The sequence below is a fragment of the Echinops telfairi genome, unplaced genomic scaffold (assembly GCF_000313985.2).
Source record: "Echinops telfairi isolate 266 unplaced genomic scaffold, ASM31398v2 ScPeMD7_1;HRSCAF=3_0, whole genome shotgun sequence".
Classification (NCBI taxonomy): domain Eukaryota; kingdom Metazoa; phylum Chordata; class Mammalia; order Afrosoricida; family Tenrecidae; genus Echinops; species Echinops telfairi.
In genome coordinates this window covers 73769152-73792404 of record NW_022103896.1, presented here as the reverse complement: position 1 = coordinate 73792404, position 23253 = coordinate 73769152, and the positions used below count along the sequence as shown (strand labels likewise).

The 23253-nt window shown below is 46.7% G+C and overlaps 1 protein-coding gene across 4 annotated transcripts in view; it reads left to right on the top strand.

Annotated features, from left to right (window-relative positions):
* The window catches only part of ADHFE1 (alcohol dehydrogenase iron containing 1), a 38663-nt gene extending 16774 nt beyond the window's left edge, over window positions 1-21889 (top strand). Inside the window, exons 4-14 of one of the 4 annotated variants that reach the window (XM_004697538.2) lie at window positions 1160-1213; window positions 1363-1517; window positions 1651-1847; window positions 3593-3670; window positions 5144-5249; window positions 5823-5975; window positions 7718-7816; window positions 11930-12008; window positions 12357-12453; window positions 15448-15605; window positions 21332-21889. In XM_004697538.2, the coding sequence (XP_004697595.2) occupies window positions 1160-1213; window positions 1363-1517; window positions 1651-1847; window positions 3593-3670; window positions 5144-5249; window positions 5823-5975; window positions 7718-7816; window positions 11930-12008; window positions 12357-12453; window positions 15448-15605; window positions 21332-21415 (1260 nt within the window). In that variant the 3' untranslated portion in view covers window positions 21416-21889. Of the gene's footprint in view, window positions 1-1159; window positions 1214-1362; window positions 1518-1650; window positions 1848-3592; window positions 3671-5143; window positions 5250-5822; window positions 5976-7717; window positions 7817-11929; window positions 12009-12356; window positions 12454-15447; window positions 15606-16131; window positions 16598-21331 lie in introns of those variants that run through there. The other 3 variants (XM_045295531.1, XM_045295563.1, XM_045295605.1) reach the window with 3 other exon arrangements.
* Window positions 21890-23253: the final 1364 nt, after the last annotated feature.

Genomic DNA, 23253 nt, shown 5'->3' with positions numbered 1-23253 from the left:
CTTAGTCAAGAGATATAGAAAGTCAGCCAGTCACATTGGGCACTTTTTTTAGCCTATGTTTTATAAGTCCTAAACCAATTCAGAAAAAGAAATTGAAACATAATGTGAATCAAACAATATATGTAGTTGATCAAGTGACATACCCTTTATCAGTTTAAAAACTCTTCCCTCCGCTGTAGATGTTAGGAGGTCGTGTCTCTCCTGATAGTAGTGATATCACCAGAGCCAAACTCAGCAACACAACACCTGGAACATAGGAGATATTTGATAACATTGAATGAGTAGGAGAATAGATTGGGGGATTTGAAGGCGAATGGATGTAAGGGTGGATGGATATGGGTGTTTGTGTTAGGCCAGGTTGACTAGAGAAACAAATCGAGAGACAATCATATATATGTAAGAGTGAGCTTTATATCAAGAAGTAATTATCAAGCAAATATCCCAGCCCAGTCCAGATCAAGTCCATCAAGTTTGATACTAGTTCTTAAGTCTGATACTAGTCCATAAGTCCCTCTTCAGACTCACACAGCCACATGCAACGATGCAGAATGCAGGAAGATCACAGGTCGGTGGGTGCAAAGTCTTGTGGATCCAGTGGCAGTGGCTGCACCACAGGGTTCAGTGAGCTCAGCGTGCTGGCCAGCAGAAAGGTGAAAGCAGAAAGAGGCAGTTCCTAGGCTCCTCCTTATGAGAAGGCCACACCCACCGGGAGGTACCATCAGGCTGGGATTTGATTGACAGGCTAGACTCCACCCTACACGATATTACATATCTACCACAGTGTTTGAATGAATAGGTAGTTGGAGGAGTGGATAAAGTACAATATATAAGAGATAACACTTAAGATGGAAAATAGAAAATGGGGAGGAATTTGATAGGGAACTTATGTGTGGAGGTGGGAGGAAGCAGGCATGTGAAGCTGAAGGAATAATTAAGAGTATATGATTATGTGCTTGAGAAAGGTAAATCGTTCCGATGTGACTAGAGCCGAGGCTTTTTGTTAGTGTGGCGAGAGCAAGGTCACATGGAGGGTGGCTTAGAAGACCACGGTAAGGAGTGTACACTCCATTCTCTAGACAATGGGGGATCGCTTTATGTTTTTCAAAAGGAATGACCAACTCTCTCTAATGCACCCCCAAACCCAAATCTTATTTTTCAGATGGCTGTTTCAAATATCAGATATGGAGCAGGAGTTACAAAGGAAGTCGGCATGGCAAGTATTTGAACTTTCTACAGCCTCCTGCTATAAATGCTACAGATTAAGAAAATAAGAAGGGCTAACTGACCACAAGTGAATCTTTGTTTTTTTAAATGTACAATGGTGGGTTTCTTAGCCCTCACCAATGAATTCTTTTACCACAGGATCTTCAAAACATGGGTGCTAAAAACGTTTGCTTAATGACCGATAAGAACCTCTCCCAGCTCCGCCCGGTCCAAGTGGCAATGGATTCCCTAGTCAAGAATGGGATACACTTTAAGGTCTATGATGATGTGAGGGTGGAGCCGACTGATGCCAGGTATTCCTGTGTTGTTTGCTACTGGAGTGTAAACAAATTGTCACTGTGGTTTATAATGTGCCCCAGTATTTGATGGTGTATGACAATCTACTTCTGAACATAGACCTTTTTATCATTGTTCACCTTCTCCAAGCTTCATGGAAGCTATTGAATTTGCCAAAAAGGGAGCATTCGATGCCTTCGTGGCTGTGGGTGGCGGCTCCACCATGGACACGTGTAAAGCTGCTAATCTCTATTCATCGAGCCCCCACTCGGAGTTCCTCGATTACGTCAACGCCCCCATTGGGAAGGGAAAACCCGTGTCTGTGCCTCTTAAGCCTCTGATTGCAGGTAAAGATTTATGGTTTTTCGGTTTTACAGTGAACCCTCGTTTATCGCGGTTAATCGGTTCTAGACCCTACCGTGATAAATGAAATTCCGCGAAGTAGGGTTCCTCATTTGTAAATCAAATATTTTCGTAGTTAGAGCATAGAGGACATGAAAAAACACCCTTTAGTCACCATTACACTCGTATTACCCAATTTATTAAATGAAAAAGGGAAAATACAGTAAAACATTTTGGACGTTACAATTATCATGTATTATTTATTATTATTTATGGCATCAAGCGTGTACAGTATGAGCCAATCAGTGGCAGTAATGACAGAGCATGCGCTGTTACGCAAAAACCACGATAGAGTGAAGCCGCGGAAGTCGAAGCGCGAAGTGGCGAGGGTTTACTGTATTCAGTTTTACTTTACAACTGCACAAAAGCTTGAGGAGAGGTGTAAGCTAATAATTTCAGGGGTATCTTTCCACAAAGGAGCACTGTGAGGCATTGCCCTGCCGACCGACCTCAACAATCAGTGGTTTCCACTTATATTCCCAAAGCTTTCTGATTTTTTTTTTTTTTTCGGCAAAAGGCTAGTTCAGAGACCAAAACTGATAGTAAGTCAATCTTTTGAATTTTCTTAAAGCCCAGTCTTCCTTATTACACAGCTAAGGACTATTTGGGTCAATGGCGGGGGACTTTGCAGATTGAGGGAATGAAGTCACTCTTTGGGGGGAGGGGCCGCTCATCATCCGCATCTTGTTACAGCCCTCTAAACCCCCCTCTGCCTCATCCTGTTTTGCCTCCACCGGGGCATTCAGGAGCAACATTTGCTATTCTTTTTCTGGAGCGGACTGGGCCCTTTCTTCCAGATGATTGCCCCTCTGTCAACCTCGGGCTTTGTCTCCGCCCTGAGACATGTGGCCAGCAGAGACACCCGCGCCCGGCGACATCTGCTCTCTGACTCTTGGGCCCACAAGCATGCAAATCCAGATCAGCACAGCGTGTCCGGGCCACGGGGGGCCGGGGGCTCCTCCTGTCTTGTCTTCGCTCTGTTTTCTGGCTGCTCGCTTCTTCTCACTTGAGAGTTTTATAGCTAAGATACGCTATTTTGATCATGAAACTACCCGTCCCTGCCCCCCTCCCATCATGAGGGGGCCTTGTGAGGGGCTACAGATTAGTCAATGGCAGATGAACGGCTTGGATGTGAATTAGACGTCAGCGGGGGAACAGCCTAATTGGGGTCTGGCAGAAGAGAGCCCTCTGGTGAAACTGTGTCAGCCCCACACAGAGGGGCGATTAGCGAAGGGCAGAAACTGGACAGAGCTACAAAACCGCCAGCCCAGCACCGGCAGCGCGGGGCTTCGCTTGCTGCCAAGAGGGAATAAAGATGTCTTTTAGAGACGGCAAGGGGGGGGGTTCTCCCTCGGGCCGCCAGCTTCTGAATCCCGGCTGCAGCTGCCCCCGCGTTGCTGGGGGCCCTCTCCTCTGACACAGACGCACAGAACGTCCCGGCTGAGTTAACTTTGGCCTGTTCTTCCTAAGCCTGACCTCTCCCGACTGACCCGGGTTTGTGATTGGTAGTTGCCAGCAAGTCAGTTCTGAGTACTGGAGCATCCCAGATGGGCCCGGCTCCCCGGGTGCGTCGGGATGGGGGACACCCACCAACGGCTTGGCTGGTGGTCAAGGGCTTCATCTCCGCGGCACTAGCAACTCCAATACGTTTCATTTATGTCTTCTTGCAATTAACGTTGTTCTGTTCAAGTCCCGACGACTTCAGGTACCGGGAGTGAAACAACGGGAGTGGCCATTTTTGACTATGAGCACTTGAAAGTCAAAACGGGTAAGAACTGTCGCCATGGTGGTGCCACTCGGTTTAGATTTGCATCCCTCTCGCCTACCTCTCAGCTCCTCAGGGCGCTCCCAATGGTTCAGTGTTAAGGCGTTATGGAAGTAGGGGTGCATGCATTTTCTCTTTTTCTCCCCAAGTCCATATAAACATCGAAGCTGTTCCAACAAGCATCCTCTGGCAATTAGCTATCAAGATCATATATGTCATAAACCTTGATGGGCCTTTTCTTCTGCACCCGTCAGTCACTATGTATTCGTGAAAGTCCTTGTTCCCACTTTTAGTCATCTTTTTCAGATCCTAAATGTATTAAGATATAACACCTATACAATACAATAAACCCAGTTTAAGAATCCAGGTTGATGACCATGGACAAATAGAGACAGGCGCGTCATCCTGACCGGAGGGTCCTGGGAGCAGTGTGGGCTGCACATGGCCGTGCTAATCGCGGGGTCAGCAGTTTAAACCCACTGACCACTTGGTGAGAGAAAGACGAGGCTCTCTGCTTCCCCGAGGAGCTGCAGCCTCGGAACCCGAGGTGGCTCTACGCTGTCCGGTGAGGTCGCAATGAGTCAGAATAGGCTCGGTGGCAGGGAGTTTGTTTGTTTTGCGGTTCTGTCTGTAGTAATCCCCACCACAATAAAGTTTCATCACCCCAGACAGTTCCTCGTGCGCTTTCCTACCTCACCCCCCAGAGAGTCGCTCTGCTGTCTGTCTGCTCAGGGCTCTGCCCCCTGTGCCCCTGCCTGCCCTCACTTACAACCCCCCAAGGTGGTAGCAGTGCCCTCGCTGTCTAGCTGCCCCAATGGGCTTCTTCCAGATTTCCGTAGAAGAATAAAAATCGACATTCAACGGCCTAGTTAGCATAATTTCTCTCTTTAAAATTCAACGAACCTTTGACTTTGTTAAAGATCGCATTAATAACAGTGGCCAGTGTTTAAATTCTACCTTACGGTTTTTTAAAGGCATGCTTTTGTTGCCTCATTTGATCCGTACCCCGGCTCTGAATTATTCTAATCCAGTCTTAATAAAAGAGGTCATTCAAAGGGGCTGAGTCACTTCCCCAAAGGCACATAATAAGTTACAGAGCAAGAACTAAACTGTGGGGTGCTGGTAAACCAGTTCTCTGATATCTGAAAAATAAAATAAAATAAAAGCTGTGCTGTGCTTTGCTCACCAACTCCTCTGGTGTAAATGCTCTCATCCTGGCCAATGATGTTGCTTAACCTAGACTCGGGAAGTGATGCATACGGCTGGTTCGCTTCAAACTGTTAAGACCAGCTTCACCATGTGCTGAAAAGCCCAGGTTTCTGGCTCCACATCTCTCTCTCCTACTTATTTCTGTCCCCCTGCATGAGCGTGAACTTGACCTTGTCCTTTCACTTGTTAGGATAATTGCAGAAGTCACTCAATTTTTTGAAATGGCATTCATGCCTTGAGCCTCTATTGTCAATCCCCGTGTTTCAGGCATTGCTTCGAGGGCCATCAAGCCTATCCTGGGACTGATAGACCCTCTGCACACCCTCCACATGCCTGACCGCGTGGTGGCTAACAGTGGCTTTGATGTGCTTTGGTAGGTCCTGGTCCCAGCCTGGGGAGGGATTTTTTTTTTTTTAAGTAGTTGGTCGATGGCAGTATTTTGTGGCTCAGAGCACTTACTAAGCATTCTTAGATTAGCAGTAAGAAGATCCCGTGTCAGGATTTGCCTCTGGGTGGTTGATACCAGCTCTGGTTCTCACCCACTGCCCTGTGCTCTTAACGAAACGGGTTAGCAGCGTTCTAGTCAACAGTGACCCACCTTGGTGCCATGCTATGTGTTTAAGGTATAAGAGCTTCTCTAAGGAAGTCTTATTTTTTTCCTTTTAGATTTAATATTTTCTGCTTATTTTTTCTTTTTCTTCCGCTTCTTCCAAATGACTAAAACTGCAGCACCATTTGGGTGTAAGTACACTCGAAAAGGGCCAGAGGTGGTCAAAAGCACTACAGTGCTGTTCCTGTAAGTGTCACATGTTCCTTTCTGTGGCAGCCATGGCTCTCAGCGGGCAAGACTCTGCCCCAGGAGATGTGCTGGGAGCATCACAGGGAACCACCCGGCCAGGAGGCAGACCGCACTTTCAATCCTTGTCTTTTGAATGTCTCTTGTCAGCCATGCCCTGGAGTCCTACACAGCCCTGCCCTACCACCAGAGGAGCCCCTGCCCCTCCAATCCCATCGCCCGGCCCGCGTACCAGGGCAGCAACCCCATCAGTGACGTCTGGGCAGTGCGCGCGCTGCACGTCGTTGCCAAGTATCTGAAGAGGTATGTCACCCAGCAGGGGAGCGGAGCAAGGGAAAAAGTACAATCCTAACCTGAACCTATAAAACGGGGTGTGCCTGACCCTGACACGTTCCTGAGCCAGCCCGTTCTATGCACCAGAAGCTCAGTCAGCGAACCCAGAGACGCGCTGCTTGGAAGGGACAAGAGGGCTAGTGCAGGTGTCCCATGAGAAGGGATGGGACCTGGGGACTCTTGTCTGAAAGGGCAAAGGCAGGCGTGAGGGGACAAAGTCAGAGCCCTTTTACTAAGAAGGATGCAGGTCGGCTCAACGGAAGCCTCTCCATCTGAGTCTGCAGCCCAAAGCTTGTATGAGGCAGGATGTCCTTTGAGGTGTCGCCACCCCTGGGAGACAGAACCACAGAGGCAGCTATTCGCTGCACACTTTGGAGCCCTTGCCAGAGAACAGGGACTCAGCCCTTTGAGCAAAGTCACATGAACTCAGTTTAAGGAATAAATGCACAGAGTTCATAGTGCCTTGAGTTTTCAAAGACAAAACGTACCAAGGAATTTCACAAAAAGTTTCGAAACAATGACTAAGAGCATAGCCGTGAGCATCTCCCGAAAGAGCAGAGATAGACTTGCGCCAAGTCAGACTCATTCTTTGTATTTGCCCGTCAAAGAGGGGCAGGACACGGGCGGGTAGGCCCAGGCTCTGAGAGCTCAGGGCCTCCTTTGACTTGACAGCAAAGGCTCCCCCGAAGAGGTCCACTGGGAACTGCAGTCCCCAAGGGCCCAGCAAGGGTAAGCGTGAAGACCACCACGGAGCCATCACCGCATTTGACTAGGTGGGAGCAAGCACAGATGATGGCCAACCAGTGTGTTTGCCACAGACGCCAGACTGGGCAGGGCTGTTGTGGGAAATGAAGAAATGAAGCAGACACGCGGAAATCTGAAATGTTACCTTGTTACCTACTAGTGGAATAAGGAACTCACCTCGGGCTCTGGAAAAGAGGATGCAAATGCCTAACCATTCAAAAATGTAAACTAGGTGTCGCACTTTGATTGCACATCGGGAGCTCTTCACCCACACTCTCAGGGCGCCACATAAGAAGGGCTTGTCCCGGGTCAGTTGTTCCACGTCTCGGGAGCTAAGTCTGAAAGGGCCCTTTCAGAGTGGCTTTGCTCGAAGTGGCACCGACAATAGACAGAGGAAGCAAAGGTCAGTCCTGCAAGAAAATCGCACTTCCCCGATAATAAACACGAGAACCCTGGAGCATTTTGTACAGATATCCAGCGAGCCCCGGAGGACTCGCTCTGAGCAGCCAGGGCTGCATTCAGCCTGCAGGTAGGCCCAGCGACAGGGTGCGGGTCAGTGCGCCAGTCACAGCCGTGTGCTTGAGTGCATGTTTACTCTGAATCCATTCACAGCTTCAGTCACGGTCCCTGACAAGTGAAGAAGAAGAATGAGTCTCCCGGGGCACTTGTCTGGAGCAGCTCTATGGTCCAGGGTCAGTGCGGAGGTCCCCTGGTGCCGTTCTACCACTTGAGCCACTGACAGCATATTTATTATGCCTTTGCTGAAACCATTGATGGGAAAATATGTTTGCCTTTGGTTTTGTTCAGAAGACAGGATGTCATTTGAATGATTGCCTAATTTTTCTTCCTACCATGTAGCATTGCCCCCCTCCCTCACTAAGCCCCAGATATTCCCCTAAGGTGGCTCTTTACTTAGTAGGAAATGCCGATGTTAGTGTGTTATTGTTCCTTACTTATATCATTCACAGGGCCATCAGAAGTCCCGATGACCTTGAAGCCAGGTCTAATATGCACTTGGCAAGTGCTTTTGCTGGCATTGGCTTTGGAAATGCTGGTGTTCATCTGTGGTGAGCTACTTCACAATTTCATTTCTTCCCGCCAGCAATTGCTTTAACTTTTTTTTTAAGAGCTTGTAATGTAGGATGGGTGAGCACTTTTAAATATGCTATCACCACCAGCAAGAAGCCCTGGGGGTGTGCTAGGTTATGCATGGGACTGCAAACCGCAAGGTCAGCAGTTTGAAACCACCCACTGCACCATGGGAGAAAGGTGAGATAATCTACTCCCATGAAGCTTTATAGTTCTTGTCTGTCCCCTAGGACTGACGCCATGGTCGTGGGTTCATTACCATCCCGACATTATTATCCTGTCGGTTGGGACTCACAGCCATGCTGGAGGACACAGGAGACCTGCTTCCCAGGGTTTCCAAGACTGCAACCTCCATGGAGGCAAACTACCACATCTTTCTCCTGCAAAGCCACTGGTGTGTTCAAACCAGCAACCTTTGGGTTACTGGCCGAGCGCTGAACCGCTGCACCGCCAGAGCTCCAAACTCTGTCTCTGTTTTGATCATTCAAATGTAGTTCACTGAGTCACGGATTTTTTTAATTGTAATTGCTTTATTGAATTATATAATCGATATATCCTACAATCTATCCATTTAAAGTATACATCTCAGTAGTTTGTAATACAAAGAAATGTCTTAACAGCAAAATAAATGTTAGACTATTTTATATCATTTCCAAAGGAAATCCGGTGGCCTTTAACTGTCACCCACCAGTCCCTCCGCCCTCACAGTCCTAAGAAACCACTGATACACTTTCTGCCTCTGTACCAGTTGTCATGGCATTGACTCTGGCTCAGTGACCCCAGGTGTATCAGAGTAGAACTGGGTTCCATAGGGTTTCCAAGGACCGACTTTGTGCCAGTACATCACTGGCTCCTTCTTTCCAAGGGCCTCGGGGTAGATGGGAACTTCCTGGACCATTTGTACCACCCAGGGACTCCCTGACCTTGAGCCAAAGCAAAAGCCAAGCTCATTGCTATCGAGTCAAATCGGACTCATGGCAACCCTATAGGGCAGGGTATAAGCCTCTGTGGGTTTCTAAGACTGTAACACTGATGGAAGTAGACAGCCCAGTCTTTCCCATGCAGCTGCTGATGGTTTCAAACTGCTGACCTCACAGATCATAGCCCAACATGCAATCACTACACCACCAGGGCTCCTTGACCTTGGACATTTCATATAAATGGAATGACCTTTTGAAGCTGCTTCCGCTTAGCATGGCATTATTAAGATTTATCCGTGTCATGACAAGTATCAGGCCTTCATTCGTCTTCACTACTGAATCATGTTCTAGTGTACACTTTACTTATCATTTCATACGTTGATAGACATTTGGGTGGTTTCTACCCTTTCAGCGATTATGAGTAATGCTCCTATGAATATTGGTGGTTTGGGTGCAGGAGTTTTCAGGCAGTCATATTTTTCTTTCTCTTGAGCATCTATACCCAGGCGTGGACTTTAGGAGCACTATGTCTAGTGTTCTGAGCCACTGCCAGGCAGTTTTCCAAGGTGGAGGCAGCATCGTTATCTGGCCCAATTCCTCCACATCCTCACCACGTGCCATTGATTTTCAAAACCCCCAATACAGGGCTTTTTCCTTTTTAAGTTCTCAATAAAAGAGAAGGATCAGAATCTTTGTCAGTAGTTGAGAATTAATAATTTTAAAAAATCATTGTATTGGTGGCTCATACAACTCTTATCACAATCCATACATCCATCCATTGTGTCAAGCACATTTGTACATTTGTTGCCCTCATCATTCTCAAAACATTTGCTCTCCACTTAAGCCCTTGGGATCAGCTTCTCATGTTTCACTCCCCACTATCCTCTCCCTCATGAACCCTTGATAATTTATAAATTACTATTATTTTGTCATGTCTTACCCTGTCCGACATCTCCCTTCACCCACTTTTCTGTTGTCCGTCCCCCAGCAGGGAGGTTATATGTAGATCCTTGTAATCGGTTCAAAAACCAAATTCACAGCCATCAAGTTGATTCCAAGTCACAGTGACACCATAGAACGGCAGTGTATCCTCACAGGAGCCGAGAGCTGCATCTCTCCCGCAGGGCAGCTGATGGACCTCGTGGTCAGAGCCCAACACACAGCCCCTACAATAACCAGAGTCCTTACGGAGAACATAGCGCACTCTACAGGGAAAAGAAACCTAACTGAATTAGGGATTGCTATAATATCTGAAAGAGCTCCCAATAAAATGATTCATTTTTAAAAAGGAGAAGAAATCGTGTATCTTTGGAAAAGAATAGTGGTGATGGGAGGAATGCATGGTGAGGGCCATTAAGAAAGTTATACTCATAAGAAAATTAAAATGGCAAACCTTTTTATTATATCTGTTTTCACACACACACAAACTTAAAGAAAAATCACCCCAAAAGATTAGCTGTTAGAAAGGAACCTTTGAAAGTTACAGGAACCCTTTCACAGTCTGAAAGCACAATAGGCATTAATTTTCCGAATACATGGATCCTGAGAGAAGTCAAGCAAGGCACAGTACCGAGCAAGCCAGTGGCTCAGGATAGACAGCATCCTGTCTGTTGCACAAATGGTGACAGGCTGGCAGCACCGTATGCTTGTGTTGGTACATAGCCACATATGGTGGTTCACCAAAAGACTTTAACCAACATGTAAGTCTTAGGTGCATTAAGAACAAAATCATCCAATAGCCCATGTAAAATGGTTCGTGGGCCTTTTTCATAGTGCAAGCATTTCATGTTCCGGCTATGGATTGTGTATGTATTCATGTGTCCCTGTGTTTATCTGCTGGGTCATCCCACTCACTGCCATCAAGTCGATTCCAACTCACAGTGACCCTCTGAGACAGAGTAGACCTGCCTCTGTGAGTTTCTGAGAGTGGAAATCTGTACAGTAACCTCTATGTTCAATGCACAGAAAGTAGAAAGCCTCATCTTTGTCCCACAGAGTGGCAAGTGGTTTCGAACTACTGACCTTGTAGTTAGCCACCAAATGGATAAACACTACACCACTCAAGCTCCTCTGGATCATCCAGAGTCCTCTAATATTTTCCTACTTGCTCACTAAGAATTCAAGAGGGTATAAAGAATTTTGGGGGTGAAAAACAAATGGTGCCTTTTCCAGAATGAAATTTAAATAAATATTTAAAAGAGAATTCGGGCAAACTAGAACTGATGGGCTTACTGTGTCTTACATAGACTAATCATTTCTTACCCAGGTCCAGGGAGAAAGAGGAGGCTTTCTGCTCCCATAAAGAGTTACAGTCTGGGAAACCCACAGGGGCAGTTCCCCTCTGTCCTATGGGGTCTCCAAATGGTTGTGAGTGTGGGTTTATTAGGGGCCTGACATGTTTCACACAGTTTGCAATTGATTATTAACTGAAAGGTGAGCAGTTGAAATCCACCCAGCAGCAGCCTGGAAGAGAAGCCGGGCAATCTTTGTCTGTAAAGATCACAGCCATAGAAAACCCTCAGATGTGCTGCCCTACCTTGAAATGCCTGTGGCCCTCATGTGTCACAGTCACCTTGACGGCAGCAGGTTTGGTTTGGGTTTTATCAGTGCACCACGTGGAAAATGGGTCCGTGTGGGAGGGAGCCCTCACAGGCAGGTCAGATGTGTGTGTGGAGCACAGCACATCTTGGCTTGGGAAACTCCATCTGCCTTGTCAGCGTGTCTGGGAGCTTGCTGCCAAAGACAAAGTAGAAAATGAACACCCGCAAGCTAGTCTTGATTCTGAGAGGTAGGTAATAAGATTGGGGAACTGCTTCTCGATCAACCGTTTTAATTTTGATGACTTCCGATTCTATGAGTGCTTCTGAATTAACCAGGAATCCAGTGAATGTCAAGGGCATCATCATTTATTTTCTTTCACAGAAAACAGAATGCTTAACTTGGAGAGGTCAGAATAATATCAAGAAACTATGAAGGGCTGCCCCTAAGAGTCTCTTTTTATTGTTATTTTTAATTCTGATATCTGTACATCCACAAAAGGAATCCCAGTTGACAGTTCAAACCCACCAGCCGCTTTGGAGGAGAACGAGGTGGCTGCGTGGACATTGACTTGGTGGCAGGGGGGTTGGTTGTCTTGGGGGTATCTCAACATACAGCATTTCTCTCTTCTAGCCACGGAATGTCCTATCCAATCTCAGGTTTAGTGAAGACGTATAAAGCAAAGGATTACAATGTGGATCATCCACTGGTGGTAAAGTATTCAACTCTTGAATTGCATGTGATGATTCTTGTAATCTTCAGGAGCCCTGGCCGCAGAGTGGTTACAAGTTGGGCTGCTAACGCTAACTGCAAGGTCAGCAGTTTGAAACCACCAGCCACTCTGCAGGAGAAAAATGAGGCTTTCTACTCCCATAAAGAGTTAGTCTCAGCAGTTCACAAGGGCAGTTCGACCCTGTCCCTTAGGTTCTCTATGAGTTGGCTGAGAGTTTGTTGAGTAATAGGTCAATTCCTGATGGCTTGGAGCCCAGGAGGATATAATCCAACAGGCAAATGGAAGAGCAGTTCTGCTCCATGGTCTCTGTGCTTTATTTCTCTTCAGCCTCATGGCCTTTCTGTGGTGCTCACCTCTCCGGCAGTGTTCACTTTCACGGCCGCCATGTTTCCTGAGCGGCACCTGGAGGCAGCAGAAATACTAGGTATGAGCCATGACTCCATAGCCTGTGACCCGCAAACGGGAGCATTTCTTAGGGTTGCTTCTGAAAAATAAGCCATAAATGAGCATTCTTTTAAAAAACACTTTTGTAAAAGTTGCTTTCAGGTAGTTCAATAATAAAATATCAGTGACTTGTCCAAAGTCCTCTCTAGCACTGAAATTCTATAATGTTATATTTTTAAGTCTACTAACAATGAAATGAAACTATTGCTTATGTGGGTTTTGTTTGTTTGTTTGTTTGTTTTCCTTGAGAATCGTAGCTCTTTATATACTGGTAATGTCTGGGAGCCTGAAAACATAGTGGCTACATATTGGGCTGCTAACCTCAAGGTCAGCAGTTGGAAACCACCAGTTGCTCTGGGGGAGAAAGACGAGGCTTTCTCCTCTCCTAAGAGTCAGTCTTGGAAACCCGCTGGGGCAGTCCTACCCCGTTCTATCAACCCAATGTCGATATCGACCCAGTGTCAGTGAGCTTGTTTGGGGTAATGTTATAAATGGCCTCTGCTATATTTACTAAATAATTAGTCCCTAGGGTAGTACAAACAGTTAAGCACTTGACTACTAACCAAACCAGCGTAGTTTGAACCCACCCAGAGGCACCTTGGAAGAAAGACCTGGCTGTCTTGAAAACCCTGTCATGCTCAGTCCCACTCTGTACGTATGGGGTCACCATGAGTCAGAGTTAACCCGGCAGCGGCAGGTTTTATAGTGAGGCACCCTGAGTGTCTCTGTGTTTTATAAGACTGGAAAGGACATTTATGATCCCTTTAGTAGTAGGTAGGAATCCTGGTGACATAGTGGTTACACATTGGGCTGCTCACCTTAAGGTCAGCAGCTCGACACCACCAGCCGCTCCTCTGGAGAAAGACAGGGCGTTCTCCTCCAGTCAATAGTTACAGCCTTGGAAACTCACAGGGACGTTAGTTCTCGCCTGTCCCTCAGGGTGGCTGTGAGTCAGATTGACTCAGTGCCAGAGAGTTTAGTCTGGCTTAGCACTAAATAAGCTTTGGGTGTTTTTCTCATCCTTTAAAAATGGTAAGCTCTTTGTGCCATTGACTAGCCAGACAGCTTCTAGCCTAGACTACGTGATTAACTTTCAAAATGCCTTATTGCCTGACTCGTGTGCAGGGTAGGAAGGGAAAGAGACTAGGAGAAAACGTCATTGTGTTCTCCCAGCACCCACCGTTCCAGAGCTTGTGTCCCAGAAGGTAGGAAGCAATGACCACAGGCATCCTTCGGTGTTGCGGGTCCAGCTTGGCCTCCGCTTCCCCCTCCACCCGGGCCTGGGAATGGCAATGAGAAAAGCCCAGGCCAGATAGGCCACACAGGGATTGAATGCCCAGCAGGAACTGGGACAAGCAGGTCACTTGTCCCCAGGACCTTGTGTGTCTTCGTCCACTAACCTGGATGTTGTTCAGCCATATGTTGGGATGCAGATGCCTTTGTAAATATCCAGACCGTAAATGGGCGGAGCCTGAACTGCTCTGGATGTTAGATTTACAGTTGAGGGGAGAATCTTGGAGCATGTAGTTCACTTTCCAGGCAACTGCAACATTTCTGACAAAGCAGGAATTCTGTTAGACAAAGCCCACTCGTTGGTTCTTCTTGCAGAGTAGGGTTTGTGTTGTAATACACGACAGTCAGTCACTAAGCTATGTGGATTCTCGGTGTCATCGTGGATTTTCCTAGCTTTCGATCACTGTGTTCTCTCCCTCTCCTCCTTTTTTATTTCCAAAATGCCTGCAGGGGGAACCCAGCAGTTCTGATGGTGTGTTTTATGGCAGTAGTCCGGGGAACAGAAAACCTCATAAGCCTCATCTCGTGTGTCACCTCCCCACCTAACCCGAACTTTAGCTGCTGCTGTTTCGTACAGACCAGTCTTGTCAAACAAGGTTGGCCTTCCATGCAGCTAGCTGCTCTGCCAACTAGCTCTGGGTCTGGTTCTATTTATACCTCTTTCCTGGATTACTGAAAACAGCCCTCCCTGTTGTTGAAGAGAAAGGTTAGGATCGATTTCATACTGTGGTTCGAGCATGTGGAGTGAACTGAATATTCTGGTCTCTTTTTGAGCAAAACAGGAGAAAGGGGACTTGCACTATAGCTTAAAGCTGTTGGCGAGACGCTATATATGGCCACATGCCAGTCATAAAATGCTTACCTCGTTGACAGGGAAATCTGTTTCACCAGAGTAGAGCGTATTTCACGAGTTAATCACTGTGTCAGAATTCTATCCTTCCAGATCTCAAACGCTTAGCAATCTGCCTCCCCTGTCATCAATATCATCAGTCTACGCGTGCACTACTGTTTTCCCCGAAGTCTTCATGAGCCAGGGTCTTTCTAGCCTACTAGTTCAGTAATATTGATGTAGAAGACCCCCCAGCCCTGCCCTGTAGCAACAGAACCTGAGATGTCACAGCTACGGGGAAGAAATAGTTCCTTCCCCGCGCGCGCGCGCACACAGTTCATTTCTGTCGCGCTTATTTTCCTAATTTGGGAGTGTTTGCATTTCTGTCCTCTTGTCTCACTGTGGATTGGTCGTCTTTTCCTCATCAAGCATATCTGTGGGAAGAGACATGGAGCATCGACACCTCTAGATGTCAGCAAATTCCAAGCCTTGGAAAGTATATCAAGTGCCCTTTTCTCCTTTCGACAAACTTCCAGGGAGGTCTCCTTTCCATGCCTCTTGGCTCTCTCCACCACATAGGGTTTGCGTGATGGCAGCCCTTGGGAATGTGAAGGCAAAGTTAACTCCCCAGCAGAGGTTCCTGGTGCACCTCTGAATGACCTTGGCCCGATCATCTGCCCTCTGCAGATTGTGGCACCGCAGTCCTGGGCGTGCAGTGCCCCTGGTCCTCAGTGTGAGGGACATGGCAGTAGATGCACATTCTGTTTGGACCGATACCGGGAGCATGTTCCTCCCAGAGCCCGGCTTCCTCCCCACCCCATCCCCCAGTCAGGACTTTATGCCTTCTTCTAGGAGCAGATATCCGCACTGCCAGGGCCCGAGATGCAGGGCTTGTCTTGGCAGACACACTCCGGAAACTCCTACAGGATCTGAATGTTGATGACGGCCTGGCAGCCCTGGGCTACTCCGCAGCCGACATCCCCGCCTTGGTGAGAGGCACTGTGCCGCAGGTAAGAGAGACAGCCACTTCTCACTCACACCCTGCAGAGAAAGCACAGCGCCAGTCTTTGCATCCCCTCCAGAAATGCCTGCTTAGTGGTGTCGCCCCAGGGGGAAGCTTCCAGAGCTCCTTCACCATTATTCTTTCCCCGCAGAACGATGGCTTCCATGAAGCAGTTATGACATAATAGAAAGGATTCTTTAGAACACTTCCAGGGCAAAACAACCAATCTATCAGGAGCGTGGCAAAGTGTCCCGTCTTCAGTACCGTTCTTCTAAGAGCCCTGATACAACGTGGGAAGCCGTTTCAAAAGAGCCATTAATGTGATTTTCCACTGTAGAGAGTTTCAAATCCCTACTAGTTAGTGAAGCCACAAAGCCGGTTTTTAACATAATTGAAAGTTTGTGTCCTTTACAGCTAGCTGTGCCACCGGGGGTCTGAGTTAGTTAAATGTTACTCAGGATTTCACATTGAGCTGACACTCCATTCGGTATAGAAACGGAATGGATTTAAAGTTTCCTGTTGATCCCTGGCAGGATGGTCTCGGCCATTTAGGACCAGTTTCCCTTGTGCTACAGCGTCGGAGTTAGTGCAGGAGAGCTTGCCTGATGCTCAGCTGCCCAGAGCACTCACTGAAGTCTCCCATCACGCCTGGGAAAGGCAAGGACCAATAAATGCGGTGAGGAGAAGGCATTTCTACCCCTGTCACCGCATTCATGGCCACTTCCTGATAGTGAAACACAGCTCACAGATGGAAAATCCACTGAGACAGAATCGTGTTTACCACACATCCCACCCGCACCGTGTGTTCCTTACTCCACTGCAACTCAGCAAAGACCTCCAAAAAGCTGCTGCTGCTGCTGCTCCACTTAGTAAGCACCGAACATGTTCAAAGACCTCACCACTCACTAAGACAATATGAGGAGACCTTCCAAAGGTCTGTGAGAAAATGGAATTAAAAGATCATGGAATTTTCCACAAACGTTTTTTGGGGCCCCCTCGTATTTGTCTAGATCGGGTTTACAAATCACATGTCCACAGGAGCCGGGCAAGGCCGTGGTAGGGGCTGTGGGACTGCTGTAAGTCAGAATCAGCTGCATGGCAGGCACTCTGGATCGTTTAGGTTTTACGCAGCCTCTGGACCGTCCAACAACCCTGCAGTTCTAACCCATGAGTCCAAGGGGCTAAATGTGTAAAACCGATGACTCGTGGTGGCCCTTCACAGTTACTTTATCCAAACCTGCGAAATGGGGGTTTTCACGGCTGCAGGGCCCTGCCTGCCTTGCTGATCGGGCCCCTGCCTCGCACCTAGCAAGGGGCCTCTCTGTGGTTGCTAGGGACCATCGGGCCGGTTCCGACTCATGGAGATACTGGGACGAGCAGACCGACACCGCCCGGTCCTGCACCGTCCTCACGATTGTTCTTCGGTTTGAGCCGTTGTTGCAGCCACTGTGGCCATCCATTTCATCAAGTGTCTTCCTCTTTGGGGACTGGCCTTTACTTTACCAAACCCGATGTCCTTCTTCAGGCACTGGTGTCCCCTGACAACATGTCCAAAGCAGAGGCCCCTGGCCCTCAGTAAGCAAGTGTTAAATGAACACACGCCCATCGCTTCTCCTCCTGAGCCTGTCTAGGTGAGCTTACTGGCTGAATGGTGGTCATTTCTTGGAGGAATTCGCTGAGGCTTAATGGGGCTCAACCAACGACAAGGGCAGCAGAAATGCTGTGTTTGACTGGGCTTTCATGTAACCTCTTTTATAGCAAAGGAGCCCTGGTTACGTAGTGGTTAGGCATTGGGCTGCTAACTGCAAGGTCAGCAGTTCGAAACCACTAGTTGTTCCAAGGGAGAGAGATGGGGTTTTCTACTCCAATAAAGAGTTACAGTCTTGAGAACTCACAGGGGCAGCTCTACCCTGTCCTGTAGGGTCACTATGAGTCAGCATCGACTCACGGCAGTGAGTTTTTTCTTTGTAACATGGTCACAGTGGTACTGCCCATTCGGCAAGGAAATCTCCAAAAAGTTCACCCTTTGGTTCAGCCCAAGAGGGTGCTCAGGGATATGTGTTTGCCAGCCTCCAAGAAGGGCATCTATATTTTCAAAGGAAACTTTCTGATATTCTTGGGCATCTCATTGCTGGTGGCCATGCATCTCCCTGCCAGCAGCACAACTTGGCAGGTGTTCACTGTTTTCTCGCTCCACTCTGCTTCGGCTTCCACCTGCAGAAGCTGCTCCAGATGGCAGTAGAGCCCGACTAACATGTGAGGCCATCCCCGAAAATAGCCAGCTAATGAGGTATCATTCTGAATGCCTGCGTGCACATGTCATGCTGGCAGATTACAGAGAGCAGAAACTTAATTAGACAAATCTAATGTCTTCCTTTGATGGGAGGTAAATTGAATTTCATAAGCACAAGGCATATTCATAAGGCAGGAAGCCAGGTTTACCGCAAGCTTTATTCACAAAGCAGATTGCAAGAGGCTGCTTTTCTGTCTTTCTGTTTTTCTTAAATACTTTTATTGAGGGCTCTTACATCTCTTATCACAATCCATACATGCCTCCAGTGTGTCAAGCACATTTGCACACATGCCGCCATCATCGGCAAAGCATTCTCTTCCCACGTGAGCCCCTGATATCAGCTCCCCAGTTCTTCCTTCTCCCTCCCCCGCCCACCCTCCTGCACAAACCCTTAATAGGTCATAGATTATTATTTTCATATCTTATATTGTCCTCCATCACCCCCTCACTTTTCCGTTATTTGTCCCCCTGAGAGGGGGTTCTACATTGCTCCTAGTGATCAACTTCCCTTTTTTCCCCCCACGCATGATGCTGCTTTTCTTGGGGTCCTGTTTGCATGATTAGGGAAAGGGAAGTGAGTTGTACTTGCCTAGGATCATCCCGTTCCATTTGAGAGTGGGGATGATAGCCGTCATCAAATGGATTCCAACTCATGAAGCCCCCCTGCATTTCAGGAAAGAACTGTGCTCCCTAGGGTTTGCAACCACGGTGACCAGTCCTTGCTCCTGAGGTCCCTCTGCCAGCCTTTCAGCTAATAGTCAAGCACCCAGCCATGTTCACCCGCCACCCAGTGACAGCAGGCAAGAATGAGGGCCAGAAAGAACCCGCTATAGACAAATAGCTGTGTGTGTGTGTGTGTTTTCATAGACTTGGGAATTGTATACACAGCTTCTTTATCTGTTGCTGTAGAAGTACCCCAAGTACGTGGCTTTAAAAAAAAAAAAAAAAAATATTTTTCTCCCAGTTTAGGAAAGTAAGAAGTCCGAATTCAGACCATAATTTGTAAGGGAAGGCTTTCTCTCTGTCAGCTGTGGAGGAAGGTGCCCCATAGAACTGTGTCCCTCCAGCTCAGCGGTTCTCAACCTGTGGGTTGTGACCCCTTTGGGGGTCGAACAACCCTTTCACAGGGGTGGCCCGATTCATAACAGCAGCAAAATTACAGTGACGAAGTAGCGATGAAGATAATTTTATGGTTGGGGGGGCACCACGGCATGACAGGGCCGCGGCGTGAGGAAGGCTGAGGACCACTGCGCCAGCTTCTGCTTCCTGCTTTCTTAGAGATCCCTGTGTGCCTTGGCATCCCTCCCGCCATCTCGGCTTCCTGGCTTGCTCATTTAATCTGCTTTAGATTTGCATCCTACCCTAATCCTGTCTCATTTAACAGAGACAACTCGTTTCCTGGGATTACAACCACAGGCGAAGAGGCTTAGGTGGAGGCACAGATTTGGGGGAGTAACACAATTCTAGCAATAGCGACAGCTTCTCCATTTTTCAGATAAAGAACTACGATGGCATCTTCTTGGTTGGGTTTGTTTGTTTGTTTGTTTGTTTGTTTGTTTGTTTGTTTGGCAGCCATCCGCATTTTAGAGGAATGCTCCGGCAACTTCAGATTTTTACACATGTGGTGGAGGGATCTTCCCTCTAAGATAGATGGTAGTGAGGGGGGTGGCCTGGTTCCTGCAAAGAACGTTGCCAGAAAGCTCATTGCACGTAGCAGCCATTTGATAAAGGGTCTTTTATATTCAGCAAGGAGGGATCCGTTTTCTCTGGAAGGAACAACCAGGCCAGTCTTCTTGGCCCAACAGCACAGCCCAGACCCGTGGCATCAAATAGCAGCACTATGTCCAGAGGTGCCAACTGCCTCAGCTAGGCTGCACGGGAGCAGGCAAGAGAAAATTAATCTTCCAAGCTCGATTTCTGAAACCGCTGGAAAGAAATATTTACATTTCAAATCAAAACATTTCATTACTGAGGCGCGCTGTCTACCAGAATGAGCACTTCCACTCCCCGGCAGACAGGCCAGCTGAAATGTTATTTTATGATGGTGCTAAAAGTAGTAGTCTGGATTTATTTCAGTGCCCAAGTTAATCAGCCACCCTCTGTGTCTCACCTGTCTATAAATAAGAGCACATGTGTTTTACATGTCTACAAATAATGGCACATTGCTTATCACATCTTAAATCTGAGTAAGGTTAGCTTGCCTGTGATACAGCTGATAATGTATATTGACAATTCACAAACTTCGTGTTTGTCCTGGCCCCCTTTAGCCAATTGCTGGGGTTGGAAAGAGAAACTCGGCTCCGGTTTGGCTTCTAAGAGCCTTAAACCACAACACCAAAGACCAGTGGAATTGTTTAAAGGGCATCTGGGGCCTTCAGATAAGACCCTCTTCTCTTACAAACAGAATAATGTGGCCATAATCTTTGTTCATAGCAAATACTGAACTTAAGCTTTTGACTTGCCCCACACGTGCACATCTGTTGCTATGAACCTGTGAGGCCAAGGTAAATGGTGAAATCTCAGTAGATCTTTTAGAGATCCTAAAGAAGTTTGAAAATTGATAGCAAAGCAGAGTTCATGGTAACATGAGCATAGTAATGTTGTTCATAGTACCATGTGGCTCATTGCCTACTTTAATTAGTTTTAGACCCAGGAAATTTGGGCACAGGATAGTTATGATATTTTAATTCACTGTCCAAAATGGATACCGAAGCTGCCAGTGGATGTATAAATAGCAAAAGGACAAAGAAACAGAGCCTGTAGAGGTGGTTGGTGGACGCGGTTTGGGCACGAGAGCAGATGTTTTTCCTACGGTTGGTTGTTTTATCTGCATTGGGACAGAAGACCATGGCTTTGGAAGAAAGATGCCTTACCTGCTGAGCTTCTGAGTGGGGTGAGCTAGTGCAAAGAGCATCCAGGTTTATCATGCAGTGAAACTCTCTCATCATGGGATAGTCTTCGGCCATAAAGAAAAATGAATCATGCCACATGCCACTACATGGGTGAACCTTGAAAGCATGCAGGGTAAGATAAATCAGCCAGGAAAGAACAGGTGTTATATGATCTCACTTCTATGAGATAAAGCAAAGTTATAGAAACCAGAGATGATTAGTGGCTATGCAGGGCACGTTTGAGGGGAAAGGGAGGGCTTTTACTTAGTGGGTACGGAGCTTATGTCAACAATGGTGGAATGACTTAGAGAAAGATAGTGGGGATGACCAGACAAGATCCTTATCACTGTTACTGAACAGTACATGTGAAAATTGTTGAGATGGCATGTTTCGTTTTACTACAATACAAGTTTAAAAGAAATATGAGTTTTACATACGGGACTATCATCAAATCACTCTGTCTTGTAGCCAAGTTAACGTACATAACTTAGTAGCTTTTACAACCTGTCTTTGCAAAAACCTGAGTAGCTCCTTTCTTTGCTGTTTCAGGAAAGGGTCACGAAGCTTGCGCCTCGTCCTCAGTCCGAGGAGGAGCTCTATGCTCTGTTTGAAGCTTCAATGAAACTGTATTAATTTTCATTTTTTACTGAGAGAATTACCACTGGCCGCTTCAGTTCTGAAAACAGTTCATCGCGCTAGAACTTTGTCTTTTCATCTCTCCACATAACACACCTGCTTCCAATCCAACTGCAAGTGAAGTCCTTGGATCTCAATGTCATGTGTAAAATGCAGAAGATTTCCTGTTTCTCCGAGTCAAGCTACTGCCATAAAACAGGTTGGACAATGTCCAGCCCCAGTGTCGATTAAAAACACAAATGTGCGTATCCCATGTCCAGCAATCTCCTGATTAGAAATTTATCTTATAGTAATATCACCCCAATGTGTAAAGAAATATGGCAAGGATATTTGTGAAAACAATTTCTAACAATAAAAAAGTTTGAAGCAGCCTAATCTTTCTCAAATCCATGTAAGTATATAAGCATGTGCCTGTATATACATATGAATGAAGTTCCAAAAGGATCAAAAATTAAAAGTTAATCTCTGTCACGTGTTATTTTGTAAGCATGTGTTGTTTGGGAGCCCTGGAGGTGTAGGGGTGAGACATTGGGCTCCAAACTGTAAGTCACTGTGATAGTTCCTGTATATACTCGAGTATAAGCCGACCCGAATATCAGCCAAGGCACCTAAGTTTACCATAAAAACTGCATTAAAAATGTGCTGAAAAACTTGGCTTATACACTAGTATATATGGTAATCTGTTGCCATTTTGAGACTTAAGAGTGAGGGGCTAGAGTTTAACCTGTCAATAAGGTCACAGCTTGATGACCTTATTTAGAGGCTCTAAGGCAATAAATAGCTCACTGGGAGCAGGACACACAGACACTCCCTGTAAGACATTCCTGCAGACAAGTCACATGGAGCTATGCTGATGCAGCCAGTGCCCTGGGAGCTGTAGGAGCCACATGGAGACCCCTGCCAATGCTGAGATGCTTCTACTGCCAAGATGCTTCTACCGCCACTGGATCCACAAGACTTTCCACCCACTGGCCTGTGGTCTTCCTGCACTCGACATTATTGCATGACTGCATGAATCTAAAGAGGAATTTATGGCCTATTATAGGACATCTGGGCTAATATTTGGACTTCTGGACTTGACCTGGGCTGGGCTGTGACATTTTCTTTATGAGCAATTACTCTTTATATAAAGCTCTTTCCTATACACATATGAGTCTCCCTGGATTTGTTTCCTTAGTCTACCCAGACTAACACAGTCATCCTGCAGCTCAGCTTTCTGGTTGTTTCGGGTTGGAGGGTAGACTCGGCCCCTGTTATCCTGAAGTTTGAATCTACCAGCTGTTACACAGGAGAAAGACAGGGCTGTCTATTCCCATAAAGAGTTCCAGTCTTACAAACCCACAGGGTTAATTCTACGTACCCTCTCCTACAGGGTCACGATGAACCCAATGGCCGTGAGCTTGGGCTTGGCATTGTATTGTTCCTCTGTATTAGTTTTCAAATTTTAAAAAGAGAAGGGAAAAATAAATAGCATTTTACCACTTCAAGTCAGATTTGCCTTATTTTATAAAAAGAGTAGTAATAAGATATTTTAAAGGTAGATATTAATCCAAATAGATTACTCTTTTGAGCTATATACTTGACGTGTAATTCCTTTGGAAAAACATTTCTGGTGGGGAGAATAAATTCAAAAGCAGGCAGTTTTGTTTTTATGACTTTATTGAGGTGTAATCGACCATCAACTGTAACATATTTGAAATATGTAATTGGATAGGTTTTGACTTAAGTGCACCCCTTTTTAAAAAGTTTGAGGACCCCTGGTGTAGGTTATACCCAGCAGGCTGGCGATCATTGAATCCTGTTAACAATCAGTCACAAAGGAATCCTATCAGATT